Genomic DNA, 17459 nt, shown 5'->3' with positions numbered 1-17459 from the left:
GTCACTCGAGAAGGAGAACATGTACGTCGCTACGTCATCGCTACGTGAGGAGCCAAGCATGCGCAGAATAACCGGAATTAACACATAGAATGTACACAGGAATTAGTTTATTCGGAATTAACATCGGAATAAACCAAGTAGTTTATTCGGAATTAACTTTTTAATTCGAAATTAAGTGTTGACAATGGGATTTTAAAGCGGAATTAACTTTAATTCCGAATTAAAGAGGAATTAAAGGTCTCATGTAAACGTGGCCATTGACACACTTTATCTGGAGTGTAATAAGAACTGCTAAGTAACCAAAACATGAGATGAGGTGGACTTATGAGGGAGGGCATATGGCAGATGATGTTGCTATCAGTGCAGCAGTGATTTCTGACATGTGTGTTGCCAAAGTAAACAGATTCACTGAGTTAAAACTCACTTTCTCTTTGTCAGTGATTTAGGTAGCAGCTTCTCATGTTTAGTGCATGCTGACTGTCACTGTTACAAGGTTAAATGCCATACCAGCTGTCATTAAATCTGTAAGGACTTTTATCAGAACATTAAATTTGTGTAATGTTGGTGTGCATGTCTGCCATATATCAGTGCAATCACACAATGGACCGAATGTTTCTGTAGTTCAATAGCATGACAAATCAGAGCGGTCAGGGTGATCAGTTTCAGCTGACTAACTTCATGGATGAAAAAGGAAGTGTGTTGGATTTAGTAACTACAGCTATTATCTCATTATGTCAGATACATATTTAATTAGCACATGACTAGATCAGGACATTCACAACTGTCAGAGTCTACTTAATGCTGACTGAAATCAACTATGAAAATATTGTATATCATGAAAAAAATGCTAAAAGACATGTATTGCAGTTTGTAATGTATACTATACTTGAATAGTTACATCTGATTAATGATGTTAATTTTAGTTTAATAACATTTTTATCTAATTCTCTCAGATTATTGCTCCACTTTAGGATACTTTCAGTTATTCATTCAATGAAAGTCAAAAAACTTAATTTAGAATTGGAATAATTTTGTACATTAACCTTAACTGACATGAAAGTTAAATCATAGCTTAACAAATAATTGTCCATTTGTGCATCTGTGCATCAAACAAACCTTTTTGCCTTGAGGCAGTGCTAATTAGGCACCACATAGCAGACTTTACTGGAACCACTGTCAGTCTGAGTAGCATTGATGGTGACAGTAGCAGTCACTGTGTGGAGGTGTAGAGTGAAGGGTGGGTGGTGGGTCACTGTGTCACTATAGGCAGAGATATGAACATGGATGTTGGCTTGAAGAATTCTGGAGACTGAGAAGATGCTGCTGCTTTGTTACAGGAATGTACAATATAAACATTTTTGAAGGGTACACCATCAATGCTGTGGCATTTACAATCACCTGTTCGGAATCAACTTTGTGCGCTTTGCAGGTTTAAAATAATTTAGAGTTTGATTGGACGCATTTGATACCGACTGTTTCAAAATTCCACTGTGCAGCTGCATTGAAATATGTTGTATACAACATAATTACTCTCTGTTTTAAATTATTGTATGTGAAAAGTATACTATCAGGAGGAGCCAGGAGAGAAGAATGGTGGCACAACCCAACCATAGGACTTTCATTCAGGACCAATACCCTTAAAATTAAGTTTCTTTTTCACCTGTTTACTTTGGGCTTTCACTTACTGTTTGGTTAGATTAAGGCACAAATGTGTTGTTATGTTTAGAAAAGTATTATGGTTTGGATTCAGATACAACCCTTTCACAACATGTTTGAAGTTTCTCCTTCATTTTAACAATCCTTTTATCCTCAAATATTACTTACACATTACACATTTTACCCTTGGGATCAATCTGACCTCGGGGATATTTGCCTCCAGAACATGCTGTACATAAAATTGTTGACCAAGTTTTTGTTTATTTGTTGAATTGAGAAATAACCCCTTGATAATGAAACCCATCTGTGAGTTGACCTGTACTCTGGCAGCACCATCAGGCCAGATTTTTAAATTAGAATTAATGTATCTTGAAAAGTTATGATACAAATCTTTTCAGATTTACTGACAACATTAATGACCACAAGAGTATGAAACTTACTGGTTTTGGTGATATGACCTTTCCTGTAGTGCCACCATCAGGTCAAACTTACAGCTTTAGAGTTAGTGTATCTTGACTGACAGCGGAAATATTGCCCTTCCAGTCTCAGTGTTCCAAAGGCTTGCTGTTGCTTTAACTTTTGATTTGTAAACTCCTGCCAAAATGAGCAACCCAATGTAGGCTCCCAAGTCAGCTACATCCAAGTTTTTCCAGCTGCCCTGGGGAAAGGGACCATATTATCTTTCCATTTTTATTAAGGGATTGTGTCTGCTGGTAATTGAGAGACAACAGGAGGGTCAGCAATCTCATTCTCATCAGATAAGAATGTCTCAAAATCAGGGTCCTCCTCAACAAAATCTTCTGTCTCAGAAACATTCTCCTCTATGTCACTTTCACTGTCAAAGAGCTGTTCCAATACATCATTGACAGTAAACCTTTTCCCAGAGGACATTTTCAAGTGAGAGAGCATGCAGATTGAAGTATACACAGAGCACAATGAGGAATGATTTGGAAAGAGGACTGCAAACTTTTATATGTTTGCTCCTCCCTTATTTTGCATGAACTACCAATGTCCTTGCAGTAATACCTCACCCTCCACAGCACGGGAAATATCAGTTCTACTTCGGCAGGTGTGAGTACAGTAGGTCACACGTTCACCTTCATGCCCATGGTGTGGAAAAGTTCTCATGAGAATACTGTTTCTTCCTCTCCCATGTCACGTTAACGACAAAAGTGGAAAATTATGGTCCCTTCACTCACTTCAACAACAAGGTAGACATGCTGCTAAGAGTGTGTCCCAGACACACTGTCACCCAGGTTGAAGACATAAAGTCATTATTCGAGCTCTTCATATAACCATCAATTGAAAATATTGTACTTGAGATGATAAGTTTAGAGGGGAGGCATGTGTAGTTGGAAAGACTTAGATGTGATCAACTTGCAAACTTGCACTGGCTTCCTCATTTTGACAGGAGTTTACAAGTCATATTATTTCCCATATGCCAGCACCACGACAAGTATCAAAGTTCTTGTGGGAATAGTTGTTTTACCCACCACCCTGTTATGTATCACCTCAAAAGTATCAACTCTGCAACTGCAGGTGTAGGGACGTTAGGTCACACACAGAGTGACAAGTTTTACGTAGCTAAAGCAACTTGGGGTCAAATTGATCCCAAAGGAACACCAATGCATGCAATATGTGTTCAGTACATTGAAAAAATATTATGATAATTTTATGCTTTATCAATTGTCCCCATCAAATTAGGAAAAGTCATGAAATATGAAGCAAAAACTAAAAAAATAACATTGAATGGGGTCAAAGTGGCCCCAAGGATAATATGAGGGTTAAGGGATATTAAGGTGATGAATCCTGTTCGATATAATGTATGATCGGTCGACTGAAAAGGAGAGATAGTAAAGCAATAAAATAAATGGCAAAAATATGCTGAAAATAAATATATTTGTTTTGTAAAATGTCTTAAACAAGGAATTTGCCAGTACAGATGCTGTATGAGAATGGGTTTACTATTAGGACTGAAATGTCTTGGTCACAGTCCGTCCACCTCTGATCCCATACATCCAGATGTCTGACAGCCCTGGTATCTCAGGCATTTGTAGAGCATTGGTACATCCCTGACATCTCCCAGTGTCTAAACTATCATTCTCTAGTTATGAATTTGGTCTGTGAGCTAAAGGGAACAAAGTGGGAACCATGGACATGATTATTTCCACTTACAAAAGTATAAAGTCTAATAGGCTTCACTTTTCTAGTTAATGAAGGCCTCTTGTCGCTTAATGACAGGATAACTGTGTCTTCAAACATGCGATTAAGTGAAACAGAAATCCAAGAAGGCCACAATAAAAGAGAAATGATCCAGTTTTACTGGGAAGATAGAATGTTATCTTTAGCCTTTTATAAATTTCACTAACATTAATATTTAAATATTATTTTGCATAGTATTTTTATCATTAGCAAGATCTGTAGTAAGATCCAACTTAGTACTACTATTAAAGGTATAAAAGCAGTGGCCTGCACAGACATTTTGGGGGGCAGGTGACCAGTGGAAAAAAAAGGGCACCTTGTGCGGCATGTGGAACCACTGGCTGCCTTAATATAAGTGTGAGATTTGAAAAAATAAAGACATCAGGAACACATTTTCTGTAATGGTATTTATTTTAACATCTTACTAATAACACATAAGGGGTCAATAAAACATTGTACCGTAACATTGTAAATGACATCATAATGAAACAAATGACCTTTAGAAAAGTGAGTGAGTTGTGTGAGCATTATCACTCTCTTGCTTTAAAAGAGCATTCTCCTTGGTGTCATGTCTCTGAAAATTTTGATGACCTCACTGTGGTTTATCTGGATGCCTTGCTCTATGGCAAGCTGGAGAAGGTCAGAGAGTCGTTCTTCTCCACACAGACTTCTTTGTTTGATGATTTTCAGTTTTGAAAAGGATCTCTTCACAGAAGCAGTTGTCACTGGCATCTCAATAAAATGTCAATATCTCAACAAAATTAGAGAAAAAGGCCCTAAACAGTTAACATGACTCTGATGTTGACTCTGACCTTTCTTCTTCATGATCATTATCTGTCTCCTCATCCTCCTTAGATGTTTTTTTAATCCATGAAGCAGAGAGCTGCTTCCCTGTGTGGCCTGCTGTAGCTCCCTATCTTTATCTGCCTTGATCCTTTCCCTTCTGGGCATGCTGCAATTGGTAAATTAAAAGAGACAATATCAAGACTGATTCCTGACATTAGGCTACAACAAGGCAGAAAGCTACTTTTTCTTTTTGTCATTTAGCAAATAAGTCACAGCAAGTGTTGCTGCTACCTAATGTAGGCTAATAATAAACCTACACAAACTAAATATTCAGTTATAGTATACTGATCATATGCTGTACCAATTCACCAAATAACATTGGTTGCGTGGTCATCGTCATCACGTTACGTCGATTAATTGATTATTATTAGGGGTAGTATTGAGCTTGTTAAGCAGACGGACAAGTTGGCTAATTTAGGAACGGTTGTTTAGCACTGCATGACACGGGCTACTACACAACAGAGACAAATAAATGCACCACGTGGCTTTTCAACTCAGGCTTATGAACAATACACTTGATTCATTTACGTGTTACCTGGTTGGTGGCTACAGTCAGGGTGGAGATGCCTGTGGGCTGTGCAGCTGCTGCTACGCATGTGTCTGCTCCTCGTGTTGGCGTTACGAGATGGGGTTGAGCGAATCGTGGCACGGTGGCACGGCACAGCATGGGCTGTGTGTGCCTCTGTGTGTGCATCTGTGTGTTTAATGTTTAAATTTTTTTTAAAAAAGTTGAGACGCCGAGTGCACCTGCTTGATACTGAGGGCAAGGGGCAGGTGCTCTAGCACCACCTGGTGTCTATCTATCTACCTATCTAGGGGCGGCTGTGGCTCAGGTGGTAGAGTGGGTCGTCCAATAATCGAAGGGTCGGCGGTTTAATTCCCGCTCTGTCCTAGTCATGTGCTGTTGTGTCCTTGGGCAAGACACTTTACCCACCTTGCCTCCAGTGCTGCTACTCACACTGGAGTGTGACTAATGTTGGAGGGGCCGTAGGTGCAGATTGGCAGCCACGCTTCTGTCAGTCTGTGCTAGCCAGCTGTGGCTACAAATGTAGTTTACCACCACCGAGTGTGAATGTGTTATTATTATTATTATTGTCTGTGAACGTCACTGTACAAAAGTACATTTGATTGGAGACAGCGACGGGCAGTGGTTACAAAAGATCATCTTGTATAGACCTTGGACTTCATGAGGCCACCATGACTCTGCTGATCCACAATGTGGTTCTTAGTTGACATCAGACCCTGAACACACTGAAGTCAGCACACTTGATGTTATGTTGAATAGGTGAACTTATTCACAAATCTTTTTTGTTTCAACAGTTTTAATTTAAACAACTGTCTCACAGTAATCTGGCCTCACTGTGGTTGACCTTTATTACCTATCTTAAATGTGCCATGTCATTGTAACCAGTATAAGAGGAATAAGAAAATAGGTAGTAGGAAATGGGACCAGTATCAGAAGATTTAAAGGTACGACAGGAGCCCAGATGCTGAATAACTATAGTGAAATATGACACAGACAATGCAACTAGAAAATACAGTTGTATTGGAATAAAACAAATAAAAGTTGCAGCTGCTTATTGTACATATTCCCCTTTTACAGAAACACAATTAATAGCATAGATCACGTCCAATCTGAAGTTTTAGTCCTTTGTCCTCAGTCCAAATAGTCCAGTAACAGTTCAATAGTTCATTCACATGGGTTGTGTGACGCACACCCACAACACAGTTCAATCCTACCACACGTCACGCCTGTAGGTAGGTTCTTTTGGGCAGTGGCTCGCCATCCATTAATGGAGTTCTTCAAAATGTATTCCAGTAATCTTCAGCAGAATGTAGGAGACTTCAGTTCTCACACTAGTGCAATCTGGTATTGGAATCCAACTCAAAAAACCTGACCTATGGACAAGGTCAGAATTCAATTACATTTGTGTTTAAACAAGGTAACTGTAAATCATCTCTCATCTCATTTCTCAAGTTATCAAATATAGTACTATTTCACACATTCAATTCAAGAAATAGCATGACCAGTTTTAACTAGTTTCCCAAGTTAAAGGTTGACATACTGAACTTACACACTTCAGGAAAATCAATTAACCTTGTGCAACGATACACAACACAAACACACAATAATAATTGTTCACCTTAAAAAATGAACTTATAAAACATGAATACACCGTGTTTCATCTTCTTTTAACTACCAAACGAACACGTGTCAGAATGCTAACATCTTTAGCATAAGCAAATGTAACTTGCAATGGTAAAAATTAGCATAGCGGCTAGCGCGATTATGTGCCGATTTCAACTCATCGAAGCAAAGCATCAGACAATAACCGAAGAAATAGCCTCCCCCGGCTCTTATGTTTCACTCTGGAACATGGATATTTGGTCTTCTTATGTTTAACTTTTGTACCAACATGAACAGTATATCTCTCCCATGCTCTCCCTCTTGCCGCGTGCCGTTCTCTTGTGTGTAACAGAACATTATTTCAGAGCAACCAAACACGGGCGGGACAAACAATCTGATTGGCTGATGTGAAGTACGTTCACATCAACTATTGGTTGTGCACTCAAGCTTTTACTCAAAGCACACACTTCTGGCAAATCAAATGTACCATGCATTTTAATGCAATTATAACTTCACTGTACATAGTTCAAACCATTTAAATATTTTGCTAGAGTTTCAAGTGTCAGATTTTATCTACTCTAGTATATTGCTTTTTCTAGTATACTGTGGGCTACATCATTCCAACCAGTTTGATTGTGATCAGCAGATTATTACGTGAAATGTATATTTGACCAAGTAACTACACTGAGAGGATACACTATATGTTTGACTCGAGGATATGTAGTAATACTTGCTAACATTGGGATTTAAAATCACTGAAAGTGTTTTGGTGCCTCTTATTCAGAGGTTACAAATATCCATCCATCCATCCATCCATCCATTATCTATACACCGTTTAATCCACATTGCAGTGGAATCTATCCCAGCTGACTTAGGTTGAAGACAGGGGACACGCTGGAAAGGTCATCAGTCTATCACAGGACTACACACACAGACAGTCACACTCACAGTCACACCTACGCACAATTTAAGATAAGGTAAGATAAGATAAACTTTATTCCCACAGTGGGAAAAGCTCACCGTTACAGCAGCTCCAAAGGAGAAAAAAAGTATAAAGGCAGTACAAGAATAAGATTTAGAGTTACCAATAAACTTCAGCAGGTTTTTGGACTGTGGGTGGAAGACAGAGTACCCGGAGAAAACCCATGCATGCACAGGGAAAACATGCAAACTCCATGCAGAAAGATCCCGGGATGGCTAGGACATGAACGGGGATCTTCTAGCTGTAAGGCGACAGTGCTACGCACCAAGTCTATGTGCAGCCCTGGTTGTGAGTAAAACAGTAAAATTTAAAATCATCACTAGGCAACCACTTGCTTTAAAATATCAGTGCAACAAGAACTGGGTTAACTTGTTCCACAGTCAGTCCTGACTTCCTCGAGGCTCTAGGTAAAATGCTGCTGATGGACCCTGCCTGACCATGAGTCATTGCTACACAGTCACAGCTGACTCCCCCGTGCTCCCACAAAAACCCTCCCTCTTTTAAAACAGTTTGCTCCATCTGTCAGTCTCAAAATAAGCTGACCTTTAATTTTAGTCCATTCACGTGCATTGTGGGTATCTTTTCTAGGTTGCAATTGAGCAATGCTGTTGCCACTCGGCGCTTGTGAAATGTAATTAGACAGATTTCAATCTCACTTTTGTCAGGCACAAGGTCACAAAAAAGCCCAGGAAGTGGCTGCAGGCAGTCAAGACAGACAGACATCAACTTAACCTTACTGTGATATTCTGACATCAAATTTTGAGAGGTGAGAAAACAAGTTTACCTGGCTCCTGTGTCCACGTTCACTCTCGTTATATTTTTTTTTCTCTTTTTGTGACCAGAAGGATAGTTCTACTTCATCCTCTCATTAAAGTTGGAAACATCTGCTTTGACATGAGGGAGACATAGTGCCCTTGTGTAATTTGCAGGACTCTAATAAACTTGTGTACTTTCCAAATTGAAGGACAGCAGGAGAGAAGCATAAAATCTTGGGGATTCCTGGGAGGGTCAACGTGGATGTGTGAAATGGAGAAATGTGTTTGGTAGCTGGTTTAAATAAAGACCGAGAGAGGAGGGGTAAGAGAGAGATTTGGACAGACAAACTCTTCTGGGGGAGGGGGAGAGAGGTTTTTTCAGGTGAGCTGCTGAGGCCAGCTGTGAGTGGGGGAGGCCAGGTCTTAACTTCTGGCCTTATACGCTGAGTCATTCATTAGAGTACAAATCCTGCTAATGCAATAATTACATTTGATTTACACTGAACAAAAACATAAATGCAATATTTTTGCTTTTGCTCCCATTTTTCATGAGCTGAACTCAAAGATGTAAGACTTTTCTATGTACAAAAAATGTCTGTTTCCCTCAAATATTGTTCACAAATTTGTCTAAATCTGTGTTGGTGAGCATTTCTCCGTTGCCGAGATAATCCATCCACCTCACAGGTGTGACATACCAAGATGCTGATTAGACAGCATGATTATTGCACAGGCGGGCCTTAGGCTGGTCGCAATATAAGGCCACTAAAATGTGCTGGATTTCTTCAGACTCTGAGAGGCTACAAGACAAACTTTCCCAGTTATGTGACGTCACATCACACTATTATTTAAATCATATAATGTTACGTCATTTGCCACAGCGCCACACAGTTCATTGACCTGATAATTAACTTGAACGGTGGTTTGCAGGAAAAGTTCAACATCTTGTACCTGTTTCATCGTCCTCATTTGATGTTTCAAACCGCGAGGTCGTTTTAATGAAAAAGTCTACAGTTTCAGCACATTTGGCTGCATGTGTTTCCAGAGCTTTCCTCTTTTTAATTCTTGCCTTCTTCACGCCACCCTCCTCTAGGATTTTGTCCTGCAACGGCGGCAAGCTCCCCGCTCCGCTCCAACCCACCACCATCACCACACACAAAAAAAGAGTGGATATACCAGTCACAGTCATCTGTACTTTACCTTAGCGCTCACGAGTACCCGACACAGTGCAAAACCGCTGTGAAGGTGGAGACATGCGGCGGTGGTGTATTTGCGACGATTTAAAAAACAAAAAGAAAGAAATTTAAAGGAGCAGCACTGGGATTTTAGCAGCGGCGATCCACCGCTACAGAATGAATGTAGAGGAAACCCTGCTTGCTCGTTCTATTTTCCATCTTTCAAACACCACTGACCGTGTGCACGGATGTGTTACGTCAGTGTGCGTCTGCAAAAAAAAAAAGAAAAAAGAGCTGCCAGTGGAGGCAGCCCAGAGACCGCTGCAGCAGTATACGCGATCAGCCCAGTGTCATGACTGAACACCGGCCCATAAAAACGAAACAAAACAAAGCAAAAAGTGAACACTGGCCCTCGCAGCCGGTCAGACCGGCCCACCGGGAATTGTCCCGGTCCTCCCGATTAGCCACTCCGGGCCTGTGGTAAATAACTATTCTAGCTGGAAATGGATTTTTAGTGGAATATCTCCATAGGGGTACAGAGGAACATTTCCAGCAACCATCACTCCTGTGTTCTAATGCTACATTGTGTTAGCTAATGGTGTTGAAAGGCTAATTGATGATTAGAAAACCCTTGTGCAGTTATGTTAGCACATGAATAAAAGTGTGAGTTTTCATGGAAAACATGAAATTGCCTGGGTGACCCCAAACTTTTGAACGGTAGTGTATGTTCAACTCATGATGATATCTACTGACTGGAGATTCCCTGGATTTACCTGTAGTGTTACTGTGTAGATGTCATGTAGTTTTTAGTGAAATGTGTAAATAACGGTTAGATGGACTGTGATAAGTGCTCCGCCCTATATGCATCAATGGTACTAAATTATACTAAGAATTTACATAGTACATTAAAATTCATGACTTAACAGAACCACCGTTTTTACACTTCTTATATTACACACAGCTGACAGAGGCCAGTATGGCAGGAAGGGGACTGATTTCTTGAATGTTTTATTCTTGAAAAAATGGTGAAAATATATTTTTTCATGGCTATTATGTGATTCATAGAGCAATTGAAATATATACACAAAATTCCCTTCTGTAAAAACAGTATATTCTAATATGTCAAAAAAAAAAGGCAGAATGAAACAAGAATTTTAAAACTGACTTCATCCAGTATTCATATTTTTGTTCTGAAAGTTTATGTTTTCACTTGCATAATTTAACTTAATTTGCGTATTTAAACATAAAAGAAAACAAATAATTGTTTTGGAGTAATTATTCATCTTGAAGCAGAAGTGTGAACTGTTGTATACAGTACTGTTCTAAGTGTCTGTCCTAATCTTTTTCTGTCTCCTTTTCATCCAGAATGCAGCATGATGAGCACCATGGACCCCCTCCTCTGCATCACGCTACTGGTCCTGCATAAGCTCCTCTCTTTACTGTTGGCCCACTGAAGAGACTTCAACCAAATTTATGTTGACCTGCAAGTTCTCACTTTCTATACCAAACAGAAACCAAATGGCAGTCAGTGCCCACCAGGGAGAGAGGGTCACATTTAATTGATGTTGCAATACATCACCACAGGGAATGAAAGCAATGCAACGCAGGATGCAGGAGCTGGACAGGACTGGAAAAAATGGAGGAGAAAGAAGCTTTTCAGACATGAAATGGAGATGAAGCTATGTGACTGACAGAAAAGTGTGGACAAGAGAAATTAGCTTTTGGGTGAATGATGGGAGCATCAATACTGATCCACAAACAGCCTGTGAAGCATAGCCACATGCAGGGCTGCTTCTGCTCTGCTTCATGCACAGCCCTCCTGAAACACTCTACTCACATTTCTTTGTAGCATTTCCACTGTAAGTTCTGCCCATCTAACCATACACACCACTTCACTGTGGGCTCACTGTTCGTCTGAACATAAACACGTGGACAAAATTGTTGGTACCCCTCGGTTAATGAAAGAAAAACCCACAATGGTGACAGAAATAATTTGAATCTGACAACAGTAATAATAAATAAAATTCCTATGAAAATTATCCAATGAAAATCAGACATTGCTTTTAAACCATGGTTCAACAGAAATATTTAAAAAAATAAACTCATGAACCAGGCCTGGACAAAAATGATGGTACCCTTAACTTAATATTTTGTTGTATAACATTTTGAGGCAATCACTGCAATCAAACGATTTCTGTAACTGTCAATGAGACTTCGGCACCTCTCAGCAGGTATTCTGGTCCACTCCTCATGAGCAGACTGCTCCCGTTGTCTCAGGTTTGAAGGTTCCTTCTCCAGACGGCATGTTTCAGCTCCTTCCACAGATGTTCAATAGGATTTAGATCAGGGCTCATAGAAGACCACTTCAGAATAGTCCAATGTTTTCCTCTTAGCCATTCTTGGCTGTTTTTAGCTGTGTGTTTTGGGTCATTATCCTGTTGCCAAACCCATGACCTGTGACTGAGACCAAGCTTTCTGACACTGGGCAGCACATTTCTCTCTAGAATACCTTGATAGTCATGAGATTTCATTGTACCCTGCACAGATTCAAGACACCCTGTACCAGATGCAGCAAAGCAGCCCCAGAACATAACAGAACCTCCTCCATGTTTCACAGTAGGGACAGTGTTCTTTTCTTGATATGCTTCATTTTTGCGTCTGTGAACATAGAGCTGATGTGCCTTGCCAAAAAGTTCCAGTTTTGTCTCGTGTGTCCATAGGACATTCTCCCAGAAGCTTTGTGGCTTGTCAACATGCAGTTTGGCAAATTCCGGTCTGTCTTTTTTATGATTTGTTTTCAACAATAGTGTCCTCCTTGGTCGTCTCCCATGAAGTCCATTTTGGCTCAAACAACGATGGATGGTGCAATCTGACACTGATGTACCTTGACCTTGGAGTTCACCTTTAATGTTTTTCGATGTTGTTCTGGTGTCTTTTGTTACCATTCATATTATCCGTCTCTTCGATTTGTCATCAATTTTCCTCCTGCGGCCACATCCAGGGAGGTTGGCTACAGTCCCATGGATCTTAAATTTCTGAATAATATGTGCAGCTGTAGTCACAGGAACATCAAGCTGCTTGGAGATGGTCTTATAGCCTTTACCTTTAACATGCTTGTCTGTAATTTTCTTTCTAATCTCCTGAGACAACTCTCTCCTTCGCTTCCTCTGGTCCATGTTTAGTGTGGTACACACCATGTCACTAAACAGCACAGTGACTACTTGTAACCCTATAAACAGGCCGACTGACTGATTACAAGTTTGTAGACACCTGTGATGCTAATTAGAGGACACACCTTGATTGAATGGTCACATTATTTTCAGTCTTTTCTAGGGGTACCATCATTTTTGTCCAGGCCTGTTTCATGAGTTTATTTTTTAACATAATTTTGCTGAACCATGGTTCAAAAGCAATGTCTGATTTTCATTGGATAATTTTCATAGAATTTTTATTTATTATTACTTTTGTCAGATTCAAATTATTTCTGTGACTATTGTGGGTTTTTCTTTCATTAACCAAGGGGTACCAACAATTTTGTCCACATGTGTAGTATCATTTGTTATATAGAAGACATGTGACCTCATGTGTTTTTTTTCTTTAGGAGGGGATGATTTGATGAGCATGACCTGTCCAACGTACAGTATGTGACATATTTTTCTGCAGCCATATCAGACCTCTTCATAATACAGAGCTACTGTTCGAAAAGTGTATTAGTCTAATGTGTTATGTCCACCACCTCCTACATACACATACTTTTTTTCTCATAGCTGTGTTCCATAATGTAAACAACAAATAAGCTGATATATTTTGAGTAAGATAAGGCCCACCTTGCCATTGTTGTTGTTAATCACCTCCAATAATGTTTATTTTTATTAAATTTACGGTGATCAAAGTGACACATTTCATTTCTATGAGACAAAATGATTTATTAGTAACTTGCAACAGAAGTCAAGGTGAAGGTTTATTGTTTTTGTAATAAAAGGTAGATTACAAAGATTTTTTGTGTTAATGGCTTTCTCTGACCACAGGATGACAAAGATTATAACCGACAGCAGTCGTCATTATTCTGGCTACGTGCTCTGCTACAGGTCTAAAATGTGATGTAATCTACCCATGTTCTAGCATTTCCGTCATCTCAACAGTTCACCGGCTTTAACTGAGAGACGTGAAAGGTAGGCTCAATCTTCATAGAAGCAGGGAGTTTGAGACGTACAGCACTGTGATTAATGATGCTCTCGATCTCAAATGGACCCAAAAACCGTGGCGCCAGCTTCTTAGATTCAACTTTCAAAGGGAAGTCTTTAGCTGTAAGCCATACCTTTTGTCCAGGTATGTTGGCACAGGGGTCTGATGGCGATTGGCCTGTTTCACCATCCAAATAGATGCCTTCTTGAGGGCGGCTCGAGCCCGTCTCCATGTACCTTTACTGCGTTTGACAAATGCCTCAATGGATGGAATTGCAATCTCCCGTTTCTGAGAGGGAAAAAGTGGTGGCTGATATCCTAGGGAACACTGAAATGGAGATAATCCAGAAGAGGCATTGGTTCAGGCATTGTGGGCATACTCAATCCATGGCAGTCGAGCACTCCAGGAAGTCGGATTTTTGGAGGCCATACACCAAAGAAAAACTTCCAGGGACTGATTGGTACACTCAGACTGACCATTGGATTGGGGATGGAAACAGAATGTTAGGCTCACCTTGGCTCCCAGAGCATTACAGAAAGACCTCCAAACCTCCGAGGTAAACTGAGGTCCTCGATCTGAAACAATGTCTGCAGGGATTCCATGCAGACAGAATACATGCTGCATCATTACTTCAGCTGTTTACTTGGCAGAAGGAAGCTTAGACAAAGGGACAAAATGAGCAGCCTTAGAAAAACGATCCACAATAGTTAAGATAGGGGTATTACCATGGGACAGCAGCAAGCCGGTGACAAAATCCACGGTGATGTGGGACCAAGGAAGGCTAGGAATGGGTAAGGGCTGAAGCAGACCAGCAGCTAGTTGATTTGCAGTCTTATTCCTAGCACATGGGGAACAGGCAGCCACAAAGTCCTTGGTGTCCTCCTTCAGAGTAGGCCACCAAAACTTATGCCGAACCACCTCCAAGGTACGAGAGGCCCCAGGATGACAGAAATTGGGGACAAACACACGATTTGAAGGGCCGTTACCTGGGTCCGGTTGGAGGTTCTGGGCTTGCCGCACTTGGGCCTCAACTTGCCAGGTGAGGGCAGCGACCAAACACGACTTGGGCAAGATAGGTTCGGGTTCACTGGTGTCCTCAGATACTGCAAACTGATGAGAGAGAGCATCAGGTTTAATGTTTCAAGATCCTGGTCTATAGGTCAATGTGAACTTGAATGTATCAAAAACAAAGTTCATCTAGCTTGGCGAGAATTTAATCTCCTTGCTGTCCTTATGTACTCCAGATTCTTGTGATCGGTCCACAAACAGCTGTTCTGCTCCCTCCAGCCAATGTCTCCACTCTTCCAGGGCCATTTTCACCACCAGGAACTCCCAATTTTCCACATCATAATTTCTCTCAGCCGGGGAAAGACGACAGGAGAAAAACACACATGGATGGAGTTTTTGATCCTGCGGTGAGCACTGGGAGAGTACTGCACCAACCCTAGTATCAGAGGCATCCACCTCTACTATAAACTGGAGACTGGAGTCTGGCTATATTAGAATGGGAGCAGAGATAATCCGAGACTTGAGATCACAGAATGCCTGTTCTGCTGCAGGAGACCACCGGAACGGATGACTGGTGGAGGTCAGAGTTGTCAAGGGAGCGGCCACCTTGCTATAATCTTGGATGAAGTGGCGGTAGAAGTTCGCAAAACCCAAGAACCACTGTAGCTGCTTCCGTGTTGTCGGTTGGGGCCAATCCCTGACAACAGTGAGTTTCTCCGGGTCCATCTTCACCCTCCCTGGGCTAATAATATACCCCAAAAAGGAAGCAGTAGTGGCATGAAACTCACACTTCTCACCCTTTACAAGAAGCTTGTTCCGGAGGAGACGTTCCAAAACTTGACGCACATGCTTCACATGTTCTTCCGGGTTCCGAGAATAGATGACTATGTCATCCAGATACCCAATGACAAAGTGGTTGATCATATCCCTGAGGACGTTGTTAATGAGGTTTGGAAGACTGCAGGGGCATTCATGAGGCCAAAAGGCATAACCAAATATACAAAGTGGCCCAATGGTCTGTTAAAGGCAGTCTTCTACTCATCGCCTTCTCGGATCCGAATCAGGTGGTATGCATTGCCTAAGTCAAGCTTGGTAAAGATTGTTGCATCATGTAATGGTATGAAGACCGAACTGATCAAAGGCAAAGGGTAAGTATTCTTGACTGTAATATCATTCAGACCTTGAAAGTCTATGCAAGGACAGAGAGTCTTATCCTTTTTATCTATGAAGAAGAATCCTGCTCCTACAGGGAAAGACGAGGGACGAATAATTCCGGCAGCCAGGGAGTCCCTGATGTAGGTCTCCATCGCCGTCTGTTCTTTACAAATGGCTAGTGGAGAAAGTCGCTCCAGAGACCAGTTCAATGACACAGTCGTAGGGCCGGTGCGGGGGCAAGGATAAGGCCTTCTCCTTACTAAATACGGGAGCGAGGTCATGATACTGAACTGGAACAGACTCAAGATTAACAGGTTTCTCAGGCGTGGAAAGTGGACTGTCAGACGGGGCAAGGGCAGAATGTAGACAATGTTGATGACAGCTGGAACTCCAGGTGACCACCTCTCCCCGTTGCCAGTCCAACTGGGGATTATGCTTCAACAGCCATGGATAACCTAAAACTAGCGGGGGTTCAGAGTGTTCTATAATGCAGAAAGTAATCTCCTCTATGATTTCCTACCACCACGAGGGACACCAGGGATGTTTGACATGAAACACGAGCCAAACAAAGTCCATTCAAGGCCCCAGCCTCTAGTGATGTATCCAGAGAAATAGTTGGAATTCCTAACTGCTTAGCCAGTTGGCTATCAAGAAGAAATTCTTCAGCTCCAGAATCAATTAAAGCTTGGACAGGTGACGGCTGGGATTCCCAACAAAGAGTAGCGTTCAGTAATAAACGATGTGGGGAGGTTGTAGTTGTCCGGCTCACCTGGAACTCCCCCTTTACGGGTGAGCTGATCCTTTTACTGAACAAGGGCAAGAAGTGATGTAATGATCAGCCTTACTGCAGTACAGACACAGGTTGGCCTCCTGATGATGCTCTTTTCCTTGGGAGGTTAACTGGGCTTGTCCAACCTGCATTGGTTCTGGCTCAGAAAGTGTAGTTACTGGGGAAGCTGGACAGGGGGACGGAGAGGTTTGGGAAGGTCTAGAACTGGAACGGGAAGCTCTTACTCTATGACGTTCTCTCAGACAGTTGTCTAGCTTTATGGCCAGGGTAATACTTCCATCCAGGGTTGCTAACTCATCTTGCAGGGCCAACTCATCCTTAAGGGTTTCCTGCAGACCTTTATGGAACACCCCCTGCAGGGCTACGTCATTCCACCCAGCCTCCGCTGGCACTGTCCGGACCTCAACAGCGTACTCGGCCACACTTCGGGTCCCTTGTTGTAATGAGAGCAGGCGGGTGGTGGCTTCACGACCATGTACAGGCTGGTCAAAGATTTTCTTCATTTCTGCAGTGAAACCCAAAAAACAGTTACACAAAGGCCCCTGACGTTGCCACACAGCAGTTCCCCACTCTCGCCGAG

At 41.5% G+C, this 17459-nt stretch overlaps 1 protein-coding gene across 1 annotated transcript in view; it reads left to right on the top strand.

Moving 5' to 3' along the window:
* vstm2b (V-set and transmembrane domain containing 2B) overlaps positions 1-13737 on the top strand; it is a 34740-nt gene extending 21003 nt beyond the window's left edge. The window contains exon 5 of the mRNA XM_023293397.3: positions 11107-13737. Within this exon, the coding sequence (XP_023149165.1) occupies positions 11107-11195 (89 nt within the window). The 3' untranslated portion in view covers positions 11196-13737. The remainder of the gene's footprint in view (positions 1-11106) is intronic.
* Positions 13738-17459: the final 3722 nt, after the last annotated feature.

Source organism: Amphiprion ocellaris, chromosome 1, assembly GCF_022539595.1.
Source record: "Amphiprion ocellaris isolate individual 3 ecotype Okinawa chromosome 1, ASM2253959v1, whole genome shotgun sequence".
Lineage (NCBI taxonomy): Eukaryota > Metazoa > Chordata > Actinopteri > Pomacentridae > Amphiprion > Amphiprion ocellaris.
This window is presented reverse-complemented; position numbering and strand designations above follow the sequence as displayed.